This window comes from Herpailurus yagouaroundi, unplaced genomic scaffold, assembly GCF_014898765.1.
Source record: "Herpailurus yagouaroundi ecotype Mexico unplaced genomic scaffold, PumYag 141, whole genome shotgun sequence".
Taxonomy (NCBI): domain Eukaryota; kingdom Metazoa; phylum Chordata; class Mammalia; order Carnivora; family Felidae; genus Herpailurus; species Herpailurus yagouaroundi.
Window position 1 is genome coordinate 15,733,550 of NW_024412396.1, and position 20,425 is coordinate 15,753,974.

Below are 20,425 nucleotides of genomic sequence, written 5' to 3' on the forward strand. Positions count from 1 at the left end.
ATTTTATATATAGGAAATCCTAAAGACTCAACCAAAAAATCGTATCTAATCAATGAATTCAGTAAAGTGGTAAGGTGCAAAATAACATACAAAATTCAGTAGCATTTCTATAACAACAAAAATTTCTGAAAAAGACAGTTAAAAGTCAATCCCATTATCAATAGCATAAAAAACAATACAATACTGAGAGGGAAATTAACCTAGGAGGTGAAAGATATCTATGGTGAAAACTGTAAGACACAGATAAAAAAAAAAATCAAAGAAGACACAAATAAATGGGAAGATACTCCATGTCCATGGATTGGAAGAATTAATATTGTTAAAATGTCAATATTACCAAAAACCATTTTGGTTAGTACTACCAAAAGCATCTTCAATGCACTTTCTATCAAAATTGCAATGACTTTTTTTTTTAACAGAAGTAGGAAAAAACACTCCCAAAATGTATATGGAACTACAAAAGACCCTGAATAGCCAAAGAAATCCTAAAAAAAAAACAAAACAGGAAGTATCACACTTCCTGATTTCAAGCTATACTATAAAGCTGTAGTCATCAAAATAGTATGGTGCTGGCACAAAAACATACAAATAGGCCAGTAAAACAGAATCAAGAGCCCAGAAATAAACCCAAAAATCAGTCAACTAATACTTGACAAGAGACCCAAGAATACTCAATGGAGAAACAATAGCCTCTTTAATAAATGATGCTGTGATAATCAGATATATTCAAATGTAAAAGTATGAAATTATACCCTAACTTATACCACTCACAAAAATTAACTTGAAATGGATTAAAGACTTAAATGTAAGACCTGAAATCAGGAAACTCCTAAAAGAAAACATGGGAACAAACTCCTTCGCATGAGCCTTGCTAGTAATTTTTTGGATATGACACCTAAAGGACAAGCAACAAAGTAAAAAAAACAAGGTGGACTACATGAAATGAAAAAGCTTATGCACAGCAAAAGAGTCAAAAAAGTGAAAAGGCAACCTGTGGAATAGGAAAAAAAATTTGCAACCATCTATCTGATGAGGGGTTAATATCCAAAATATATAAAGAGCTCATACAACTGGATAGAGGGGGAAAAAATCCAATTTAAAAATGGTCAGAGGATCTGAATAGATCCTCTAATGAAGCATAAATAAAATGCCAACAGGTACATAAGAAGATGCTCAACATCGCTAGTCATTAGGGAAATACAAATTAAAACCACAGTGAGATACCACCTCAGGCTTGTTAGAATGGGCATCATCAAAGAGACAAGAGATAACAAATGCTAGTGTGGATGTGGAGAAAAGAGAACCCTTGTGCACTGCTAGTGGGATTATAAATTAGAACAGCTACTATGGAAAACAGTATGGAAATTCCTCAAAAAATTAAAAAGAAAACTACCATATGATACAGCAATTTCACTCCTAGAAATATATCCAAGGGAAATGAAAACATTAACTTGAAAAGATACATGCACCCCCATGTTCATAGCAGCATTATTTGTAATAGTCAAGACATGAAAACACCTCAGTGTCCACTGATGGATCAATAGATTAAAAAAAGTGTGTGTGTGTGTGTGTGTGCGCGCGCGCGCGCGCGTGTGTGCGCACGCACGTGCTTCTGTGCATAATGGAATATTACTCAGCCATTAAAAAAAAAGGCAAGGAAATCTTACTATTAATGACAACTTGGTTGGACCTAAAAGGCATTATGCTAAATAAAAAAGGTCAGAGAGAGAAAAACAAAAACTGTGTGATCTGAATTAAGTGTGGAGAATCTTAAAAAACAAACAAACAAACAAAAAAAAAACACTTAGAAAATGAGATCAGATTTGTGGTTACCAGAAGCAAAGAATAAAGGAGGGGGAGTTAGAGGAAGATCGTCAATGGTCAAATAGCACAAACTTCCAATTACAAGTAAGTACTAGTGATATAATGTACAACACAATGACTGTAGCTAACACTGCTGTAGGATATAAAGTAAAGCTGTTAAGAGAGTAAATCCTAAGAGTTCTCATCATAAGGAGAAATTGTCTTTTATTCCTTTCTTTCTTTTCTTTGTATTGTATCCATATGAGAGGATGGAGGTTAGTTGAACCTACTGTGGTAATCATTTCACAATATATATAAAGCAACCCATCATGCTGTATACCTTAAATTCATACAGTGATGTATGTCAGTTATTTCTCAATAAAACTTGAAAATTTCTTTAAAACATTTAATTATTGAATATCCCACAGCACTTGAAATTGATGCAGTAAGATCAGTTCCTGATTATCTAAGAGGGATTATATGCTTCATGAATTTGGTGACCTGAGAAGCAAAATAGTACAGAACTATGCTCACAAAACCCCTCATATTTATATACCCCATACAGAAAATGGGCAACAAAACACATCTTAAACTTTACCGTATGACATATAAATACACTATTATGATCATCAGTAAAACTATGGAAAGCAGCCATGATTGGAAGTGAAATGAAACAAGTATACCTCTAAATTTGATGAAAAGGAGAATTGTGCTTCTGAGAAGATGGAAGAAATAGAAAATGTAATGAAGAAACAAGTGAAAATTGTATTTGTTTTCCACATGAAAATTTTGAAACTGAGGAAGACAGTAACTGAAATGTAAAACCCAAGTATGGGCTCAAGAGCAGAATTAAGAGGACAGAAAATAATCAGTGAACTGAAAGAACAATAAAAATGATTCAGTCTGAAGAACAGAGACATAGACTGGAGAGAAAAAAAAAATGATGAGAATCTCAGGGACCTATAAACTATAATACAAGACCAAGCATTTGTGTCATTGAAGTCACGGAAGGAGAAAAGAACAAGAATAGAGCTGAAAACTTACACAAAGAAAAAATGGCTGAAAATTGTCCAAATGTGGCAAGAGACATAAACGTACAAGAAGTTGAGAGAACTTTAAACAGAGAAACTCAAATAAATATACACCAAGACACACCATAATTAAACTTCTGGAAACTAAAGAGAAAGACAGAACGTTGAAAGCAGCTGGAGAAGAACACCTTGCCTACAGGGGAAATACCATTCACATTACAACAGGCTTCTAATCAGAAACTATAGAGGCCAGGAAAAAGTGGCACAATATTTTTCAAGGACTGGAAGAAAAAAACTGTCAAGGCAAAATTATAGACCCAGTGAAATATAGTTCAAGAATAAAGGCAGAAATCAAGATATTCTCAGAAGAAGGAAAACTAAGAGACTTTGTCATGAGATCTATCCTACACAAATGGCTAATGGAAGTTAGCTCAAAAGAAAAAAACATGATAGAAAAACAAACTTTGGAATGTCAGGAAAGAAGGAAGAACACTGAGCAAATATGGAGAAATATAATAGGCTCTTTGAGTTTTTAAGTTATGTTTGATGGTTGAAGGAAAACCTATAACCCTCTCTGATTTCGTTCTGTATGTATGTAGAGGATATATTTAAAATAACTATAAATAAGGGAGGGTAGAGGAATGTAAACAGAGGTAAAGTGGAGCTGGTAAAATAATAACATCAATAGACCACAGTAACTTATGTACATATAATGTTATACCTAGAGATACACTAAAAGACATTGTAGGGTGCCTGAGTGGCTTAGTCGGTTAAGCATCCAACTCTGGATTTCAGTTCAGATCATGATCCCAGGGTCAGGGGATTGAGCCCCTCATCAGGCTCCATGCTTAGCTTAAGCATGGAGCCTGCTTAGGTTTCTCTTTCTTCTCCTTCTACCCCTGCGGGGCCCCCCCGCCGGGGGGGGGGGGGCTCTCTCTCTCCCTCTCTCTCTCAAAAAAAAAAAAAATTCTAGATCTATAAAAATGAAATTTCAAAATATGTTCAAGTAACCTACAGGGAAATTGGAAAAAGAAAATAGAAAAAACAAAGAACAACAATAAAACCTCAGGGACAACAAACAAAATAAAATGGCAGGCTTAAGCCCCAACTTAAATGTTAATGGTCTAAATATAACAACAGACAGAGATTGACAAAGTGGGTTAAAAATTATGGCCCAATTCTATACAGGCTATAAGAAACACAGCAAATAAAATTATTAAATAAGAGAACAGAAGATAAACCATAGAAACATGAATCAAAGACAAGCAAGAATGGCTATACTAGTATCTTATAAAGTAAACTTTAAAGCAAGAAAACTTACCAGAGAGGGGCATTAAATCATAAAAAAAGGAGTCCATGGGGGCGCCTGGGTGGCTCAGTCGGTTAAGTGTCTGACTTCGGCTCAAGTCATGATCTTGCGGTCCATGAGTTCGAGCCCCGCGTCAGGCTCTGTGCTGACAGCTCAGAGCCTGGAGCCTGTTTCAGATTCAGTGTCTCCCTCTCTCTCTGACCCTCCCCCGTTCATGCTCTGTCTCTCTGTCTCAAAAATAAATACATGTAAAAAAAATTTTTTTTAAAAAAAGGAGTCCACCAAAAAGGCATAACAATTTTAACTGTGTTTGCACCAAACAAGAGAAATAAAAGTATATTAAGCAAAAACTGATAGAACTGAAAAGAGAAATGGACAAATCCACAATTACAATTAGAGATTTTGACACCTTTCTCTCACTAGACAGAAGAAAATCCAGTGATATAGAATTCAACATGACCATCAACTACCAGGATCTAATCAACAGTTTTAGACATTCCACACAATAGCAGGATTGGTGTTGTTGTGTTTTTTTTTTATAAATGCCCACAAAATACATACCAAGATAGATAATATTCTAAGTCATAAAATAAACCTCAATTAACTTAAAAGAACTGAAATCATATAGTGCATGCTCTTCGACCACAAAAGAATCAGAACAAATGTTAGTAACAGAAAGATAACAGGCAAATCTCCAAACACTTGAAAACTAAACCACACATTTCTAAATAACCCATGAGTCAAAGAAGAAGTCTCAAGGGAAGTTGTATAAACTACATGGAAGTGAGTAACAATACAACATACCAAAGTTGTATAAACTACATGGAAGTGAGTAAAAATACAACATACCAAAATTTGTGGGACACAGCTAAAACAGTTCTTAAAGTAAATCTATAACACTAAAATGAATACATAAAGAAAACTGGAAGTATATCAAATCAACAATCTAAGCTCCTACCTGAAGAATCCAGAAAGAGAACAAAAAAAAAAAAAAAAAAAGCAGGCAGAAGGAAGAAAATTATAACGATAAGAAGAGAAAGAAAACACTTTACCAATATCAGAAATGGAACAGAGAATAGTACTATAGACTTTACAGATATAAAAATAAGGGATTACTGTTAACTCTACACACACAAAAATGGCAACTTAGAAGCAATGTACCATCTTCTCAAAAAAAAAAAAAAAAAAACCAAACATACAAATTATTGATACATGCAGCAACCTGGATGAATCACTAGAGAATTATGCTGAATGAAAAAAGAAAATCCCAAAAGCAACCTTTTCATTTATAAAACGTTCTTGAAACGACATTATGGGTTTGGGGAACAGATTAATGGATTTTGGAGTTTAAGGAGGGGAAGGAGTGATGGGGAAACATGAGGCATCCTTGTGGTGATATAACTGTTTTTTATCTGAACTATAACAATGTCAATATCTTGGTGGTGCTTTTATACTATAATTTTATAAAATGTTACCATCGCAGGAAAGTGGACAAAGGACACCAAATTTTTCTGTACTATTTCTTGCAACTGCATGTGCATCTACAATGATCTCAAAACAAAAGGTTTATCTTTAAAATACTCCCCAAAAAAGGTGATGGAGTGAAGTGTGGTTAAAGGTAAATTATGGAGCATATGGGGCTGTATATTAAGATAAGGAGAAAAGGAAGGGAAAGAAAATTGATGTAATCCTTTTATAATACTGGAGGCCACTTGTTCAAATAGAGAGCATTTGTTTATTTATTTATTTTTAAATTTTTTTAATGTTTATTTTTCATAAGTATGCAGAGCACAAGTTGAGGAGGGGCAGAGAGAGAGGGAGTCAGAATCTGAAGCAAGCTCCAGGCTCTGAGCTGTCAGCACAGAGCCTGACAGGGGGCTCAAACCCGTGAATTGTGAGATCATGACCTGAGCCAAAGTCTGACACTTAACTGACTGAGCCACACAGGTGCCCCTCAAATGAGCATTTAAACAACAATGTTCAATAAATAAGTTTTTGTCTGCCTCCTGAAGAGTAGCCACGATGTTAGACCCTAGAAGGAAGCAAAGAAGAGTAAAACATAGTTCCTTCTTTAAATAATATTATAATCTAGTAGGAAAGATAAAACAGGTTACAATGGCTACAAAGGATAGTAGAAAGTGATGAATATGATGAATATAATATAAAGGATATGGAGAGGGTATGGGAACTTAGAGGAAGAAGTGTCTCCTTAGGCAAGGAGGGTATGAAGTGTGACTTTGTGACAGTTGTTGCAAGTTGTCTAGATCTTGAAGTGTAGTGATAGGACATGTGGAGGGACAGAAACAGAGCATTCCAAGTAAAGGCAATAGCACGAGCAGTAATCCAAAATGAAAAGTATGAAGGCATTTTCAAAGAAGAGTTTTCATTTCCATTTGACTAGAATAAAAAATATTGATAGAGTAGGTAGGAAGAAGTCTGAAAAGAAAAGTAGAACAGAATTTTGGAGCATCTTGAATGTCAGACTAAAACTTGGGACATCAGCCCAGAATTCTATATTCCATGAAGTTATCCTTCAAAATTAAAGGAGAAATAAAGACTTTGTCAGATAAACAAAAACTGAGGGAATTTGTCACCAGAACACATGTTTTGCAGGAAATGTTAAAAGAAGTTCTTCAGAGAGAAGGCAAATCACATAGGTCAGAAATTCAGATCAAAGTAATTGATGTAGTAAACCAGGAAGTAAACATAGTCACTATCCTCTCCGAAAATGTAGACTTAAGACAAGGTAGCACATACTTCTGCCTTTCATACTTGCTTTATCTTTATTTATTTTAATTCAGTAAAACAAGCCAAACCTGACTTTTTTTTTCCCCAGAATGATTGAAGAATGTTATCAGTAAGTGATAAAGGTTAGGAAAACTAGTTTACTTCCCCCAATTCCTGAAAAACCTGTAGAAACAGGCAGTTGTTTTTAAAAGTATTTATAAAAGGTCTGGGTATTACAAGATTTTATATAAAGTTAATTATAAATAAATAATTTATTTTAAAAAGTATACATGGATGAATACCCATTCTTTGCCAGGTATTGTGCTAGATATTTTCACATAGCCAAATCTCCACATTTTGTTCTCCTGTGAACTCCATGAGATTTTTCTCATTGTTCTTGAGTTGATAAAATTAATACTCAAAGGGGTAAACTATTTTCCTAAGGTCATACAAAGGGGTAAACTATTTTCCTAAGGTCAAATGACAGGACTGAAATTTGAATATACTTCTTCAGAGTCCAAACCCAACATCTTTGCATGTACACCAAGTTTGGCATTTTTGACACATAAGATTGGATAATTCTTTTTTGTGGGTTCTGTCTCTGCAGTGGGGGATGTTTAGCATCATCTCTGGCCTCTACCCATGAAATGCCAGTAGTACCCCCTTTCTCAAGTTATGACAACCAAAAATGCCTCCAGATGTTGCAAAATGTCCTGGGGGACAAAGTTACTTCTCTTTATGCACTGTTGGTTTATACTGTGGTATCTCACCTCTAAATTTTTTTAAATTTATTTTTTAATGTCTTATTTATTGTTGAGAGAGAGAAAGAACATGAGCAGGGAGGGGCAGAGAGAGAGGGAGACACAGAATCTGAAGCAGGCTCCAGGCTCTGAGCTGTCAGCACAGAGCCTGATGAAGGGCTCAGACTGATGAACCATGAGATCATGACCTGAGCTAAAGTCAGAGGCTTAACCAACGGAGCCACCCAGGTGCCCCCTCACCTCTAAATTTTTAATTTGAAAATATGTATTCAATTAAAGTAATGTATATAGAACACTTGGTTGATTGAGCAATTACTGTAAACAAATGAAACCAGAAGAGTAAGTGCATACTATAGGATGATGAGTAAAGTGACTCAAGGACGTAAGTAATACCTGATCATGGAGACAAGAGAGGAAGTGGGGAAAAATAGCATCAACACTCAATATAAATGGAAAAGTACTAGTTGTAAGAATAAGCTGAATCCATGTATGACATTACAGTTGGGAGAAAAAGAGTTCAACAAGCAGGTAAGCAGATAAGCTGAGGAGAACATAAATATCTGCAAACAGAATGTAGAAGTGAGTCATAAACTTGATAATTCCAAGATGTTTTAAGCTGAGGCAGTACAGAGAGTCGGGGACTAGGAAAATAGAACCGCAGACTTCAGGGAATAGACCAGGAGACATTGAAACTGAGACAGAAACCACTCCAGAAAGGAAATCTGTTACATGCTACTTACTAGTACTATGCCCATGGAAACGTAGATTCTCCCTTTGCCTGCTATTGGATTCAGTGCAGTGAACAGCACAGGAGACCATGTACGGTATCATTTGACATGGATTAGAATTATAGTATGAAAGATTACTAAGTAAATATTTTCAAAATCTCACTTTCTAAACTCAACATCCAAAAAACACATAATCCATTGAAGAAATGGGTAAAAGACATGAACAGTAACTTCTCCAAAGAAGACATCCAGATGGCAAATAGACACATTAAAAGATGTTCAACATCACTCATCATCAGGGAAATACAAATCAAAACCACAATGAGATACCACCTCACACCTGTTAGAATGGCTAACATTATCAACTCAGGCAACAACAGATGTTGGCGAGGATGCAGAGAAAGAGGATCTCTTTTGCACTGCTGGTGGGAATGCAAACTGGTACAGCCACTCTGGAAAACAGTATGGAGGTTCCTCAAGAAATTAAAAATAGAACTGCCCTACGACCCAGCAATTGCACTACTAGGTATTTATCTGAGCGATACAGGTGTGCTGTATCAAAGGGGCACCTGCACCCCAATGTTTATAGCAGCGCTATTGACGATAGCCAAAGTATGGGAAGAGCTGAAATGTCCATCAATGGATGAATGGATAAAGAAGATGTGGTATAAATCTACAATGGAGTATTACTTGGCAATCAAAAAGAATGAAATCCTACCATTTGCAACTACATGGATGGAACTGGAAGGTATCATGCTAAGCAAAATTAGTCAGAGAAAGACAAATATATGTTTCACTCATATGAGGAATTTAAGAGACAAAACAGATGAACATAAGGGAAGGGAAGCAAAAATAATATAAAAACAGAGAGGGGGACAAAACATAAGAGAGTCTTAAATGGAGAAGAAACAGAGGGTTGTGGAGGGGGAATGGGCTAAATGGGTAAGGGGCTTACGGAATCTACTCCTGAAATCATTGTTGCACCATGTGGTAATTAACTTGGATGTAAATTATAAAAAATAAATGATAGCAAGGAAAAAAAACATTAAAAAAAAAAAGAAATCATATATAAGGAAAAAGAAGACATCTCACTTTCTATACAAATTACAAAAATTAAAGAATTACATAATTTGAAAACTGGAAGAGTGAATTGAAACTTGGTATACGATATTACCTCATTAACTTCATGATAAACAGAAATAGTTCCCGTTCTTTGTCAATCAAAATTGTGTAAGCCACATGCCTTGGAATTTCTGAGAGTGATTTAATGGCTCTTCTGCCATTGTTTTATAATTTATTCTACTATGGCTTAAAATATTTTCCAATACAACATCATTTAAGACCAAAAAATTGTGGGGCGCCTGGGTGGTGCAGTCGGTTAAGCGTCCGACTTCCGCCAGGTCACGATCTCGCGGTCCGTGAGTTCGAGCCCCGCATCAGGCTCTGGGCTGATGGCTCAGAGCCTGGAGCCTGTTTCCGATTCTGTGTCTCCCTCTCTCTCTGCCCCTCCCCCGTTCATGCTCCGTCTCTCTCTGTCCCAAAAATAAATAAAAAACGTTGAAAAAAAATTCTAAAAAAAAAAAATATATATATATGTTGGAATTAGGAAGTAGATCATAAGATGAAACTGAAAAAAAAATTACAAATTATTCAAAATTCTAAGAAGATAAAGAGTAAGGTCACTGAAACAGAATAACGAAGAAGGAACACCAAAATTTAGATTGAGGAGTCATAAAAGGTTTATCTGAGAAAGCAGTATTCATGCTGAGACCAAATGAAAAAGGAAGTTTGTCAGAGAGAGGAGACAGCATTACAAACAAATCCTCAAACAAGAAAAAGCTTGATGTACCTGAAAAACAGAATGTCAGACTAAACGATGAGGAGGAAGAGAGAACAGATGATACAAGACTTTGTGGCTCTGTGGCCTCCAGGGAGGAGTATTTCAGCTCAGGGAGAAAGACTGTGGGTTCAGATTCTGGTTCTGTCTGATGTGTGAGATTAATTAAATTACTTCCCCCTGATTGTTTCAATTTCTTTCTCTATAAAAATCTAATATTGATAGGACTTCTCTCATAAGTTGTTGTGAGGTTTAGTGAGTTTAAATAGGCAATTTGTTGTTTTATTTTGAGAGATTTCTTCTGAGTGCAATGAGATGCCACTGCAGGATTATAAATGACATCATCTGATTTATTGGGGTTTTTTAAATTTTTTTTAACGTTTATTTATTTTTGAGACAGAGAGAGACAGAGCATGAACGGGGGAGGGTCAGAGAGGGAGAGACAGAATCTGAAACAGGCTCCAGGCTCTGAGCTGTCAGCACAGAGCCTGATGCAGGGCTTGAACTCATGAACCCAGAGATCATGACCTGAGCCGAAGTCGGACGCTTCACCGACTGAGCCACCCAGGCGCCCCTGATTTATTGTTTTAAAAGATCACTCCAGCGATTGCTTCTGTTTGAGAAAGTCTTGATGGGAATTTAAAGGTCTCCAAGGCATTTTGAATGATGAGTAGCTTGTTGAACTTGAGAGTAAAGGATCCCAGTCATGGGTCCATCCAATAGAAAAATGAGATGTAAATTTGAAAAAAAAATTTAAATGATAGAAGACTAGTAAGTGATAAATGATTAGAGAATGAAGTCAGGATACCAAGATTTTAATAAAGATGAAATTTTTAAAAATCATTGATTTTTTTCCTTATGTTTATTTACTTGAGTGAGAGAAAGAGGGTGAGCAGGGGAGGGCAGAGAGAAGGGAGAGAGGGGAATCCCAAGCAGACCCCGTGCTTTCAGCATGGAGCTCCATCTCACAGTCAGATCATGACCTGAGCTGAAATCAAGAGTCGGACACTTAACTGACTGAGCCACGTCCCCCTGAAACATTGATTCTTCATATTTAATTGGCTAGAGTATACTGAGTAGTGTCATGGACATCATAGACAAATGCAGAATTTTCAAATGAAGCTGCTCACTGTGAATTTTAAATGGGACCATGTATGTGAAATATATAGGAATGGTTAGGCTACAGTTTTTTTTTAAAAGGGCAAAAAGCACACTGCCATTAAAGAAACAATGATTAATTGGGCTTTATTCAAATTAAGAACTTACATTCAGCAAAAGACAATATGAAAAGAATGAAATTGCACTGTACCCCTACTAGAATGACTATAGTGAAAAAGACTAGCAATCCTACTCTAAGGGAGAATATAGAGCAATTGGAACTCCCATACATTGCTGGTGGGAGTGTAAATTGGTTGGACCATTTGGGGAAACTCTATGCACTCTATGCATCATGTACTAAATCTGAGCATACATACACCCTATGGAGCAATTCTACTTCAGAAATGAGTACTTATGTCAATTATATCTCAAGAAAGTGGGGTTTGGGTGCTTAGGTCCTTCAAAAGGTAATGTACAAGAATATTATAGCAGGGTGCGTTGGGTGCCTTGGGTGGCTCAGTCAGTTGAGCGTCCAACTCTTGGTTTCAGCTCAGGTTATGATCCCAGAGTTGTGGGATTGAGCCCCATGTTGGCCTCTGCGGAGCGTAGAGCCTGCTTGGGATTCTTTCTCTCTCCTCCTTTGCCCCTCTCCTCTGCTCATGCTCTCTCTCAAATTAAAAAAAAATTTTTTTTTTAATTTTAAAAACTTTGGGGTGCCTGGGTGGCTTCAGCTGGTTGAGCATCAGACTCTTGGTTTTGGCTCAGGTCATAATCTAACAGTGGTTTGTGAGTTCCAGCCCCACACTGGGCTCCACGCTGCCAGTGTGGAGCCTGCTTGGGATTCTCTGTCTCTCTCCCTCTCTCTCTTTCCATCTCTAAATAAATAAAATGAAAAACTTAAAAAAGATTTTTAATCAAAAATAAAAAAATATTAATAGCAACATAATAGTGAAATGATTAAATATATTTTGTTTTCTATTTATACAATACTTTTTTTTCTTCAATATATGAAATTTATTGTAAAATTGGTTTCCATTATACAACAATACTTCATAGCGGTAAAAACAATGAAGTGCATGCAACAATAGGACAAATCTCATAAGCCTTATTAAGTAAAATAAGTCAGACAAACAGTTCAAAAGCAGGCAATACTAATCTTAATAGATGTTGGTAAGTGATTACTTTGGGAGAGGGGAATTAACTGGGAGGGAATATGGGAGAATCTTCTGGGTTTGTTATATATTTTGTTCTTTACATTTTGTCAAGCTGAATACTTTAGATTTGTGCACTTTATGTGATTTAAAATATAATTCACAATTAAAATGTAAGTTATAATCTTTTAAATGTAAAGAACATAAATAAACTTGTCTTCTTAAAGGTTTTGATTTTGTTTGTAGTTTGTCTTTCTTGGATCTCTCAAGTAGACAAAGAGGGTGGATTGAAGGAAACTGGAACATAGAATAAGAGGAATCAAAGTGTGAAAGAACATAGAAAGAATAGGGAAATAGGCAAGAGACAGGAATATGGATTGGTAGAAAGAACTGAGAATTGAAATCAGGGTTAGTAAATAACAAGGTGTGAGAATCATAAAGATACTTCTTTGCACTCTACAAATACGGCACTAAACATCATTCTTATTTTTATGTAGTAATCAATTGACCACAGTTTAATAGCAGTCTTTCTTCTTAGGAACTAAGTTGAATCTTGAAATAATTTATTTCGGTATGCTAAGTGTCCCTGTTGTATGTCCTTATTTCTATGTGACACCTACAAAGTGAGCACACTGGAGAGATTTATAGGTTACTTAAACAAAAGAAGAAATTTATAATTACTTTAGTTTGAACAGTTTTAAATAAAATATCAGACTAGATATTTGGCCAGTGCTAAAGTTCCCTACTAGCTTTTTGCAGCTTTAAGATTTATATTACTTTTTTTCACATCATCAATCTGTATTATATAGTTAGGTTGTTTTACTTCAAGTCTCCCATCGACATTTCTTTTGTATGCATATACCGAAATGATTTTATTTAATAAAAAAAGAACATCTCCTGTGTGGATTTTAAATTTCCCTTATTAAATATTTATATTTTCAAAATGTCTTTATTTAATTGAGTGAGGTGCTTGGTGCCATTTCAAAATAACCTCAGGTGGTAGGTGTAATGACATATCAAAGATTTGACCTTTAGCATTTTAGGGTTCTATTTGTCTGCATTTTCTTCTGCATTCATTTAGTCTTAATTTATATGCTATTTCTCTGTATGACTTAATGAGTGGATATATTTGGCATGAGATTCATTAACAAAAAGAAAGTATATCTGAATACATATTATTTTTGTGCAGTCAGAGTAGTGATTTTAACTTCATTTCTATCTGTGTATGGGCTGATCAGTATTTGTACAAACCTCATTCATTCTCGTTAAGTGCTCAGCGGAAGAAACCCTGGATCTACTAAACTGATGCCCATTCTCTTACTTCTCACTTCTTTGCAGTCAGCTTATTATATTCTTTTATTTACCTAGAGGTGCTTTATTTTCTAATTCTCTGCTATTCCTTTTAAAGAAAATTGAATGTAATATTTACACTGATGTAATTAAACTAACATCTTGCAGCATCTTCTTGTATGCTCTGGTAACATCAATAATCATTTGTCTGGGTAGCTTTCAGCCTAGAAGCAGAGAAATATAATAATTATCAAGGATAATATTGTGATATAAAAATTATTTTTATTTACCCTTTTAAGTATGTCTCAATTGACTTTTAGAAATGGGTATATCTAACTGGAGATTTTTGTTAAGTAGATTATTGGTCAGTAAGACTGCATGTTTATGTTGAAATTATTTATTTTTATGTTTTTCTCAGCTTACATAAATCTTTATCCCAAGAAGAAAGTCTGAAGGATCAGTTTAACCATACCCTTGGTACTTATGAAGAAGCTTTAAAAAATAGAGAAAACATTGTTTCCATCACTCAACAGCAGAATGAGGAACTGGCTATCCAACTGCAGCAAGCTCTGACAGATCGAGCAAACATGGAATTAGAGCTTCAGCATGCCATGGAGGCCTCCCAAGCGGCCAATGACAAAGTTCAGAAGTAAGTAAAATGATCTTGCATTATTTCAAAAGCCTGGAACAAAACAAAACCAGAACACTTTCTTTTGACAACTAAAATAATATAGTATTTATTATTCATACTGTTGGTGGTTTCAGACAAAGGAGATTGAGAAGAATGAATTTTGTTATTTTTTAGATTGCTTATCATATCCATATTTGGGGTCATTTACTTGAAAATCATGGCCACTATTTAGGGCAAACCACCTGTACTTAATAACTGGTCTTCATCAGTTCATGAAGGCCATACATGAAAAACTCCTCTCATAGGTAATAAGTAAAGTTATTGGCAAGGGGAAGAGGTAGTCACATAATCAACTTTACTTATTTAGCTTTGTGATAATCCTGCTTGAGTTGAGATCATCTGTGAGTGACTTTGTAAGCTGAGACCTCGAGGCACGTAGAATAGTTACAGTGGAATTAATTTTCACGTTTTGTTCTTCTGAAGTATTCAATACAGCTTTTCACAGTGCATAATTACATTTGTTTATTTCTGATGATCTTTGCATTTTTATTAAAATTTAAATAAAGCTACAAAACAAGTCAGCCTTATGATAGCTAGCAAAATGTTAACATATATCATACAAAGAAATCACTTGTTAATTTATGGGACTTGAACATTGTAGCAGAATTTCCTAAGGCAGCTTTAATGTAATAGAACTTGTCATTTTAACTGAGCCCATCTTCAAGTATTGTTAATAACATTATGTCATTACAACACTTAATTGTCTTTAATTTGTAAGACATACCTTTTTCCTTAATTATTTTTTTCAGTCTCACAGTATGAAGTAGTGCTAACTTCAAATTTTCTTCTTACACTTCTTATTTGAAAGTAAGTCATCTCAAAAATTTCCCCAACATCCTGGAAATTATGCTTTGAATAGTAACCCAAAGTCAGGTAAATCTGTAGTTAAGACCAATTTTAAAACAGATTAGGAGTTATTCATGTTTATTAAAATCTTTACAATCAGGTTATCTTGAAATTTGTGATTTATGGTAAGTATTATATTTTTTGTAGGTTTAAAGATTAGGTTTATGTTCAGTCAGAAACTGTTACCCAGTTAGTCACAATGTACATTAACATTCTAAAAACACTAAGATACATAAGTAGATCTCATATCATTGTAGATTACAAATCAATAACTTTTGACAGTCAGAATCTAATTTAGCTCTTAAAGTCTACAAATAATTACAAATTTCAGAGTTTTCTTTACATATAATCTTTAATTTGTATTCATGATTAAAATTCCCTTAAACACTGTTTCCCAGAGACCAATTAGATTTCTATAAAATCTTTGGAAACGTCATCAACCTCTTATTTTTTACATCTCCTCAACTATTATTATTATTTTGTGAAAAATAAAAAAAAAACTTTATATACCAAGAAGTACAAATAACATCATCTCAAATAATGCTTTAAGTTGAACAGGTTTAACCTTTTGAAAAATTACTATATTGTCCTATTCTTCATATTTAACAACAGACAGATCAAAAGGTTTTAATGGAATGATACCAGTGGATAGAGTTTAAATGAAACAGTTATGTAATTTAAATGTTAAATTTTGAGGTAAATGTTAAATCTTTTATTCTGATTTCCAGCAGTAAGACTTAGATAAAATATTACGAGGCTTTCCTGTTCGTATTCAACCTACTGTATTTTATTTTTAATTTCCCTCCATTGGGCAGTATATATTCATTACAGTTAATGTGGGCATCAACCTATATAATTGCGTTTAAAAGGATAACCTTCCAGGAAGCCAACTTATAAGACTTTGTTAGATGGTATTAATATTCTCCATATAATCTGAAATTACTGTTACTAGTAATTATTTTTGAAGGTCCTTTGTAAATATGTCAGTATTCTAGGCAGTAATTACAATGTAAACTAAAAAGGTCCACATTTCCCCTTTTCCTTTCACAACCAAATTTCTTGAATGACTGATCTGTGTTCACTATCATATTTTTCAATCCCCATTCACTGTTGTGCTACTCAATACACTGTGGCTAAGTTTTATGCTGAAATTGTTATTTTTAAGATTACCAGTAATTTCCTAACTAAAAAATTCGATGACCCATTTCTAATTATATTTTTATTATAAAACTAATATATGATCATCCTAAACAATAAGATACTCCTATATCTTTGGTAATATAGCATAGCGGTTTAAAAGCTCAGGATCTGGATTCAAAATGTGTAGGTATGTGAACCTGGACATTTTATTTTAAAACATTGTGCTGATGTAGATCATAATATATGGATAATAATACTGCCACCTCATAATGTGGTAAGAATTAGATGAGATAAACACATAATGCCTTTAGAATAATGCATGTTGCATAGTTTCTCCTTTTTCCGTTTCACTCCACACTGCAATATCTCATTCTTCAGAAGAGCTCTGTCTTTCAAGACTAAATACCTTTATATACATGGGTTCCTCTGCTTGGCACCTTTTACCCTTTTCCCCCATGAAAAACTTACTCGTCCAGGAAGATTCAGTACAGCATAGAGGATAGAGGCAGCCTTTGTAGTCAAGTCAGACAGACCTATATTTCAATCCCTGCTTTCCTACTTATTACCTGTGAGATTTGGGGCAAATTACATAACCCCTGGAAGCAAAAGTTCCTCAGTTGAAAAATTCAAACGGTAATACTGCCTTCACAGGCAGGTTTGATATGAGTAATAACCTGGCTACCATCTAAAATACCTAGTTCAGTGCCAGTTACTTTATCATTATAAATATTCTATAAATTATTAGTATAATCATGCTCATCAAAATAACACAACTAGTTCAAGTATCTCTTCTGTACAAAGTCTTCTTCAACTTTCTAGAAAGTTAAATCACTCTCTTCTGTGTGTTGCCATAGTATTTTTGTTAAAAATTCCTCCCTTGAAAATAAAGCCCTCTCCATTCTCCTGTATTTCCTGTCTCACTAATGGTCTTCAGCAATTTCAGCACTGTCCTGATTCCTTCACTGTTTCTTACTTTTCACATGCACTTTGCTGTCAATCTCTATTTTGTTTCCTACCTGAGAATCACCTGATTCCCTCTATTCCATGCTAACTTGTTAATTGCATAACTTCAGGCCCTCATCATCCCTCATGTAGACTATTGAAATAATCATAAAAGTAGTTTACCTGCCTCTGGCTCGCAAGTTTACCTCCCTCACTGCCATCAGAGTTAATTTTTCTAAAACTTAAATCAGGTTATATTACTTCCCTATTTAAAATGTTTAGGGTCCTTTCATCCCCTACACACTATTGCATAAACAACTTAGCGTGTCATATGAGGCCTATCACATTTTTCTGGTATCATTTCCTCCCACGACCCCAACCACAATATCTTTGCACGTTATTTCTTCTTCTTAAAGCATATTCCTCCCTTCTAGTACCTGGTCAAATTTTTGTTACTCTTTAGTCAGATGTTAATTTAAGTTACCTCTGTGTTGTTTATCTTTTTATTTTTTTAAGTTTATGTTATTTGTTTATTTTGAGAGAGAGAGAAAGAGAGAGAGCAGGGAGGGTCAGAGAGAGAGGGAGACAGAGAATCCAAAGCAACCTCCACACTGTCAGCACAGAGCCTGATGTGGGGCTTGAACTCACCAACCATGAGATCATGACCTAAGCCAAAATCCAGAGTTGGGTGTTTAACTGACTGAGCCACCCAGGTGCCCCTTATTGTTTTCATAGTACTTAGTCCATACCTTTGTTAGAGGTCTTAATCATCTGGGTGTTATAACTGCTTTGTTTATATTTTTCCTGTCTACCTGACTCCCTGCAAAATTACCCACCATTGAGCATTCCCAAGACATGGACGCTGTTCTCTTCATCTTTGTATCCACATTCCTTCCACATATTCACTCAGATGCCTGATATAAAGTTGGTACTCTGTAAACACTTCTGAATAAATGAACTAGAACAATTTAATAGGTTGATGGGATGACAGAATAAAGTAAAAGCAGTTCAGATCAGGAATACACAGGAAAATTTCAAATGTGCACTCATCTACTTTAAGCCCTAGATAAAAAAAGTTTTCAACCAACCCAGTACCCAGTGCTAGTAGAAGAGTTTTCTGGAAAAGTGTGAGCTTTGCGGTGAGTCCTGACTGCCTCCCTCACTGGCACCGCCACTCTTAGCACTCTTCTCAAAGTCAGGATATGGGACTTTCTAGTGATCAGCTTTTAGCCCTTTTAGCCCTTGTCCTAACCACCAACTTCCATCAAGTTTAATTACATTTAAAAGACCTGAAATCTTCAGTAATAGTGGAGAGAGACTATATACTATTTCTAATAATTGTAGGATTTTAAATTTATATTTTCTTTTAGAGTCAAAAGAATTTCTTAATTTTTTTTGACCTATAGGAATATTCCTGAAGAAGAAAGCGGTACAGAATTACCACCTAGAAACTAGCCAATATTTTTAGGCAGAAACACTGATAGGGAAAAGTATAGTGAATATCAGACATTATTGTCCAAGAGCTTCTTGGGGGAGGGGGCGCCTGGCAGACTCAGAAACCATGCAGCTCATGATCTTGGGGTCATGAGTTTGAGCCCCACGTTGGTTGTAGGGATTACCCAAAAATAAAATCTTAAATAAAAAACAAAAAACTTCTTGGCCCAGGTGTCATAAAGCCTAAAGTTTCCATTCCCTTGGGTTAAGCATTACTGTCTTCAGGTACTTCTTTTTTAAAAATGTGTATGATTGTGGAAGAAGAGCACATTATCATTTAGCTTTTAAGTTGCTGTTTGGCTAATCCTGGATATACTTATTTTGGTGAGCTGTGTGGAAGTAGGAGAGAACTAAGAGCAGGTTACCACCACAGGAACTTTGTAAGAAAAGCTTCTCCTAATGATTCTGCCAAGGACCACTCATAATCCTCATTTATTAAAGAGAAAACTGACACACCAGTCCATTAAGTGATGTTTTTATCATTATTAGAGATTTAAGACTCTATTATTCTTTATGCTATATTTTATTTCCCATCTGTCTTTCTGTCTATAGATATGGTTCTTGTGGCCTAGCACAAAAGTTTTCCAAAGGATTTTAAAAACATATTTGACTATACTTAACATACCTAAGCTACACATAATTACTTAAAAGTATTTACAACCAGGCTTATAAGGGTAGAAGATCTCAGAAGCTTCTAGATTTTACAGTGAGGTAACTTTTATCACATATCATCTTTACTATGGACCAGATTTACACTGATATGATTGAAATCCCTCATAAACTTTAACTATATAAGAAATAGATCAGACAAAAAGATGTAGGACAAAAGTTGTAAACTTTTACATGTGTTTTCAAGAAAAAATGTCACTATTTAAAATTTTCTTTCCATACTTAAAAAAAACAAGTACTTACTATTTACATGTGTTCTAATTTCCAATTGCATAATTAAAGTATAAAAGATCAGCATAAAACATTTCCTTTTGCAATATAGGGCATCCTAAGCTTTTGAGTGGTATTGACAGAAAAAAAAGAAGAAGAAGAACATGTAAGCTAACAAAAAGTCTTTCCTGCCTCTTGGTCAAATACTGATTTCTGTGAAGAAGTTGAGGTTACAAAGAAATTGTGAATTCTCAGCCCAGTTTCCCTGCTGATGGGTAAGAACTGTCTGTAGTTCTCTTCGAGGTGTCAGGGGAGTCGCCATAGTGTCACACAAGGGTTCTTAGCGTAGAGCAAACATACTTTCCACAAACTCAGCTGCTTAATCTGTTTGCAGGTTGAATTATAAAACAGGGTAGATGACTCTGAGTGCTGGGAAGGGGAACAGAGCATTTCTACAGTTTCTTGGCTTAGAGGGGGAAAAAAAAAAAGCCTGTATTCTTATTTTTTTTTAAGAAGCCTATGATTTTCATCAAAATACATCACTAAATTTTTTAGTTTTGTTGCTGGCTCCAGATTTTGATTTTAATCACAATAAAAACTAATTGTGGTAATATGTCTTTACATAGATTAATACAGTTGTATTGTTTTCATTAAAATTACTCTGCTTCTTGCCAACTATACCTGTGATGTTTTCTTTT

The 20,425-nt window shown here is 34.9% G+C and overlaps 1 protein-coding gene across 7 annotated transcripts in view; it reads left to right on the plus strand.

The window, feature by feature from the left end:
• The window catches only part of MIPOL1 (mirror-image polydactyly 1), a 330,717-nt gene that overhangs the window by 272,179 nt on the left and 38,113 nt on the right, over positions 1-20,425 (plus strand). For 6 of the 7 annotated variants that reach the window (XR_005790835.1, XM_040476974.1, XM_040476973.1 and 3 more), the window contains one exon: positions 14,154-14,384. Coding sequence is in view for 6 of the 7 variants with exons in the window: in XM_040476974.1 (XP_040332908.1) it covers positions 14,154-14,384 (231 nt within the window). In the remaining variant the exon portion in view is untranslated. Of the gene's footprint in view, positions 1-14,153; positions 14,389-20,425 lie in introns of those variants that run through there. The other variant, XM_040476976.1, reaches the window with a different exon arrangement.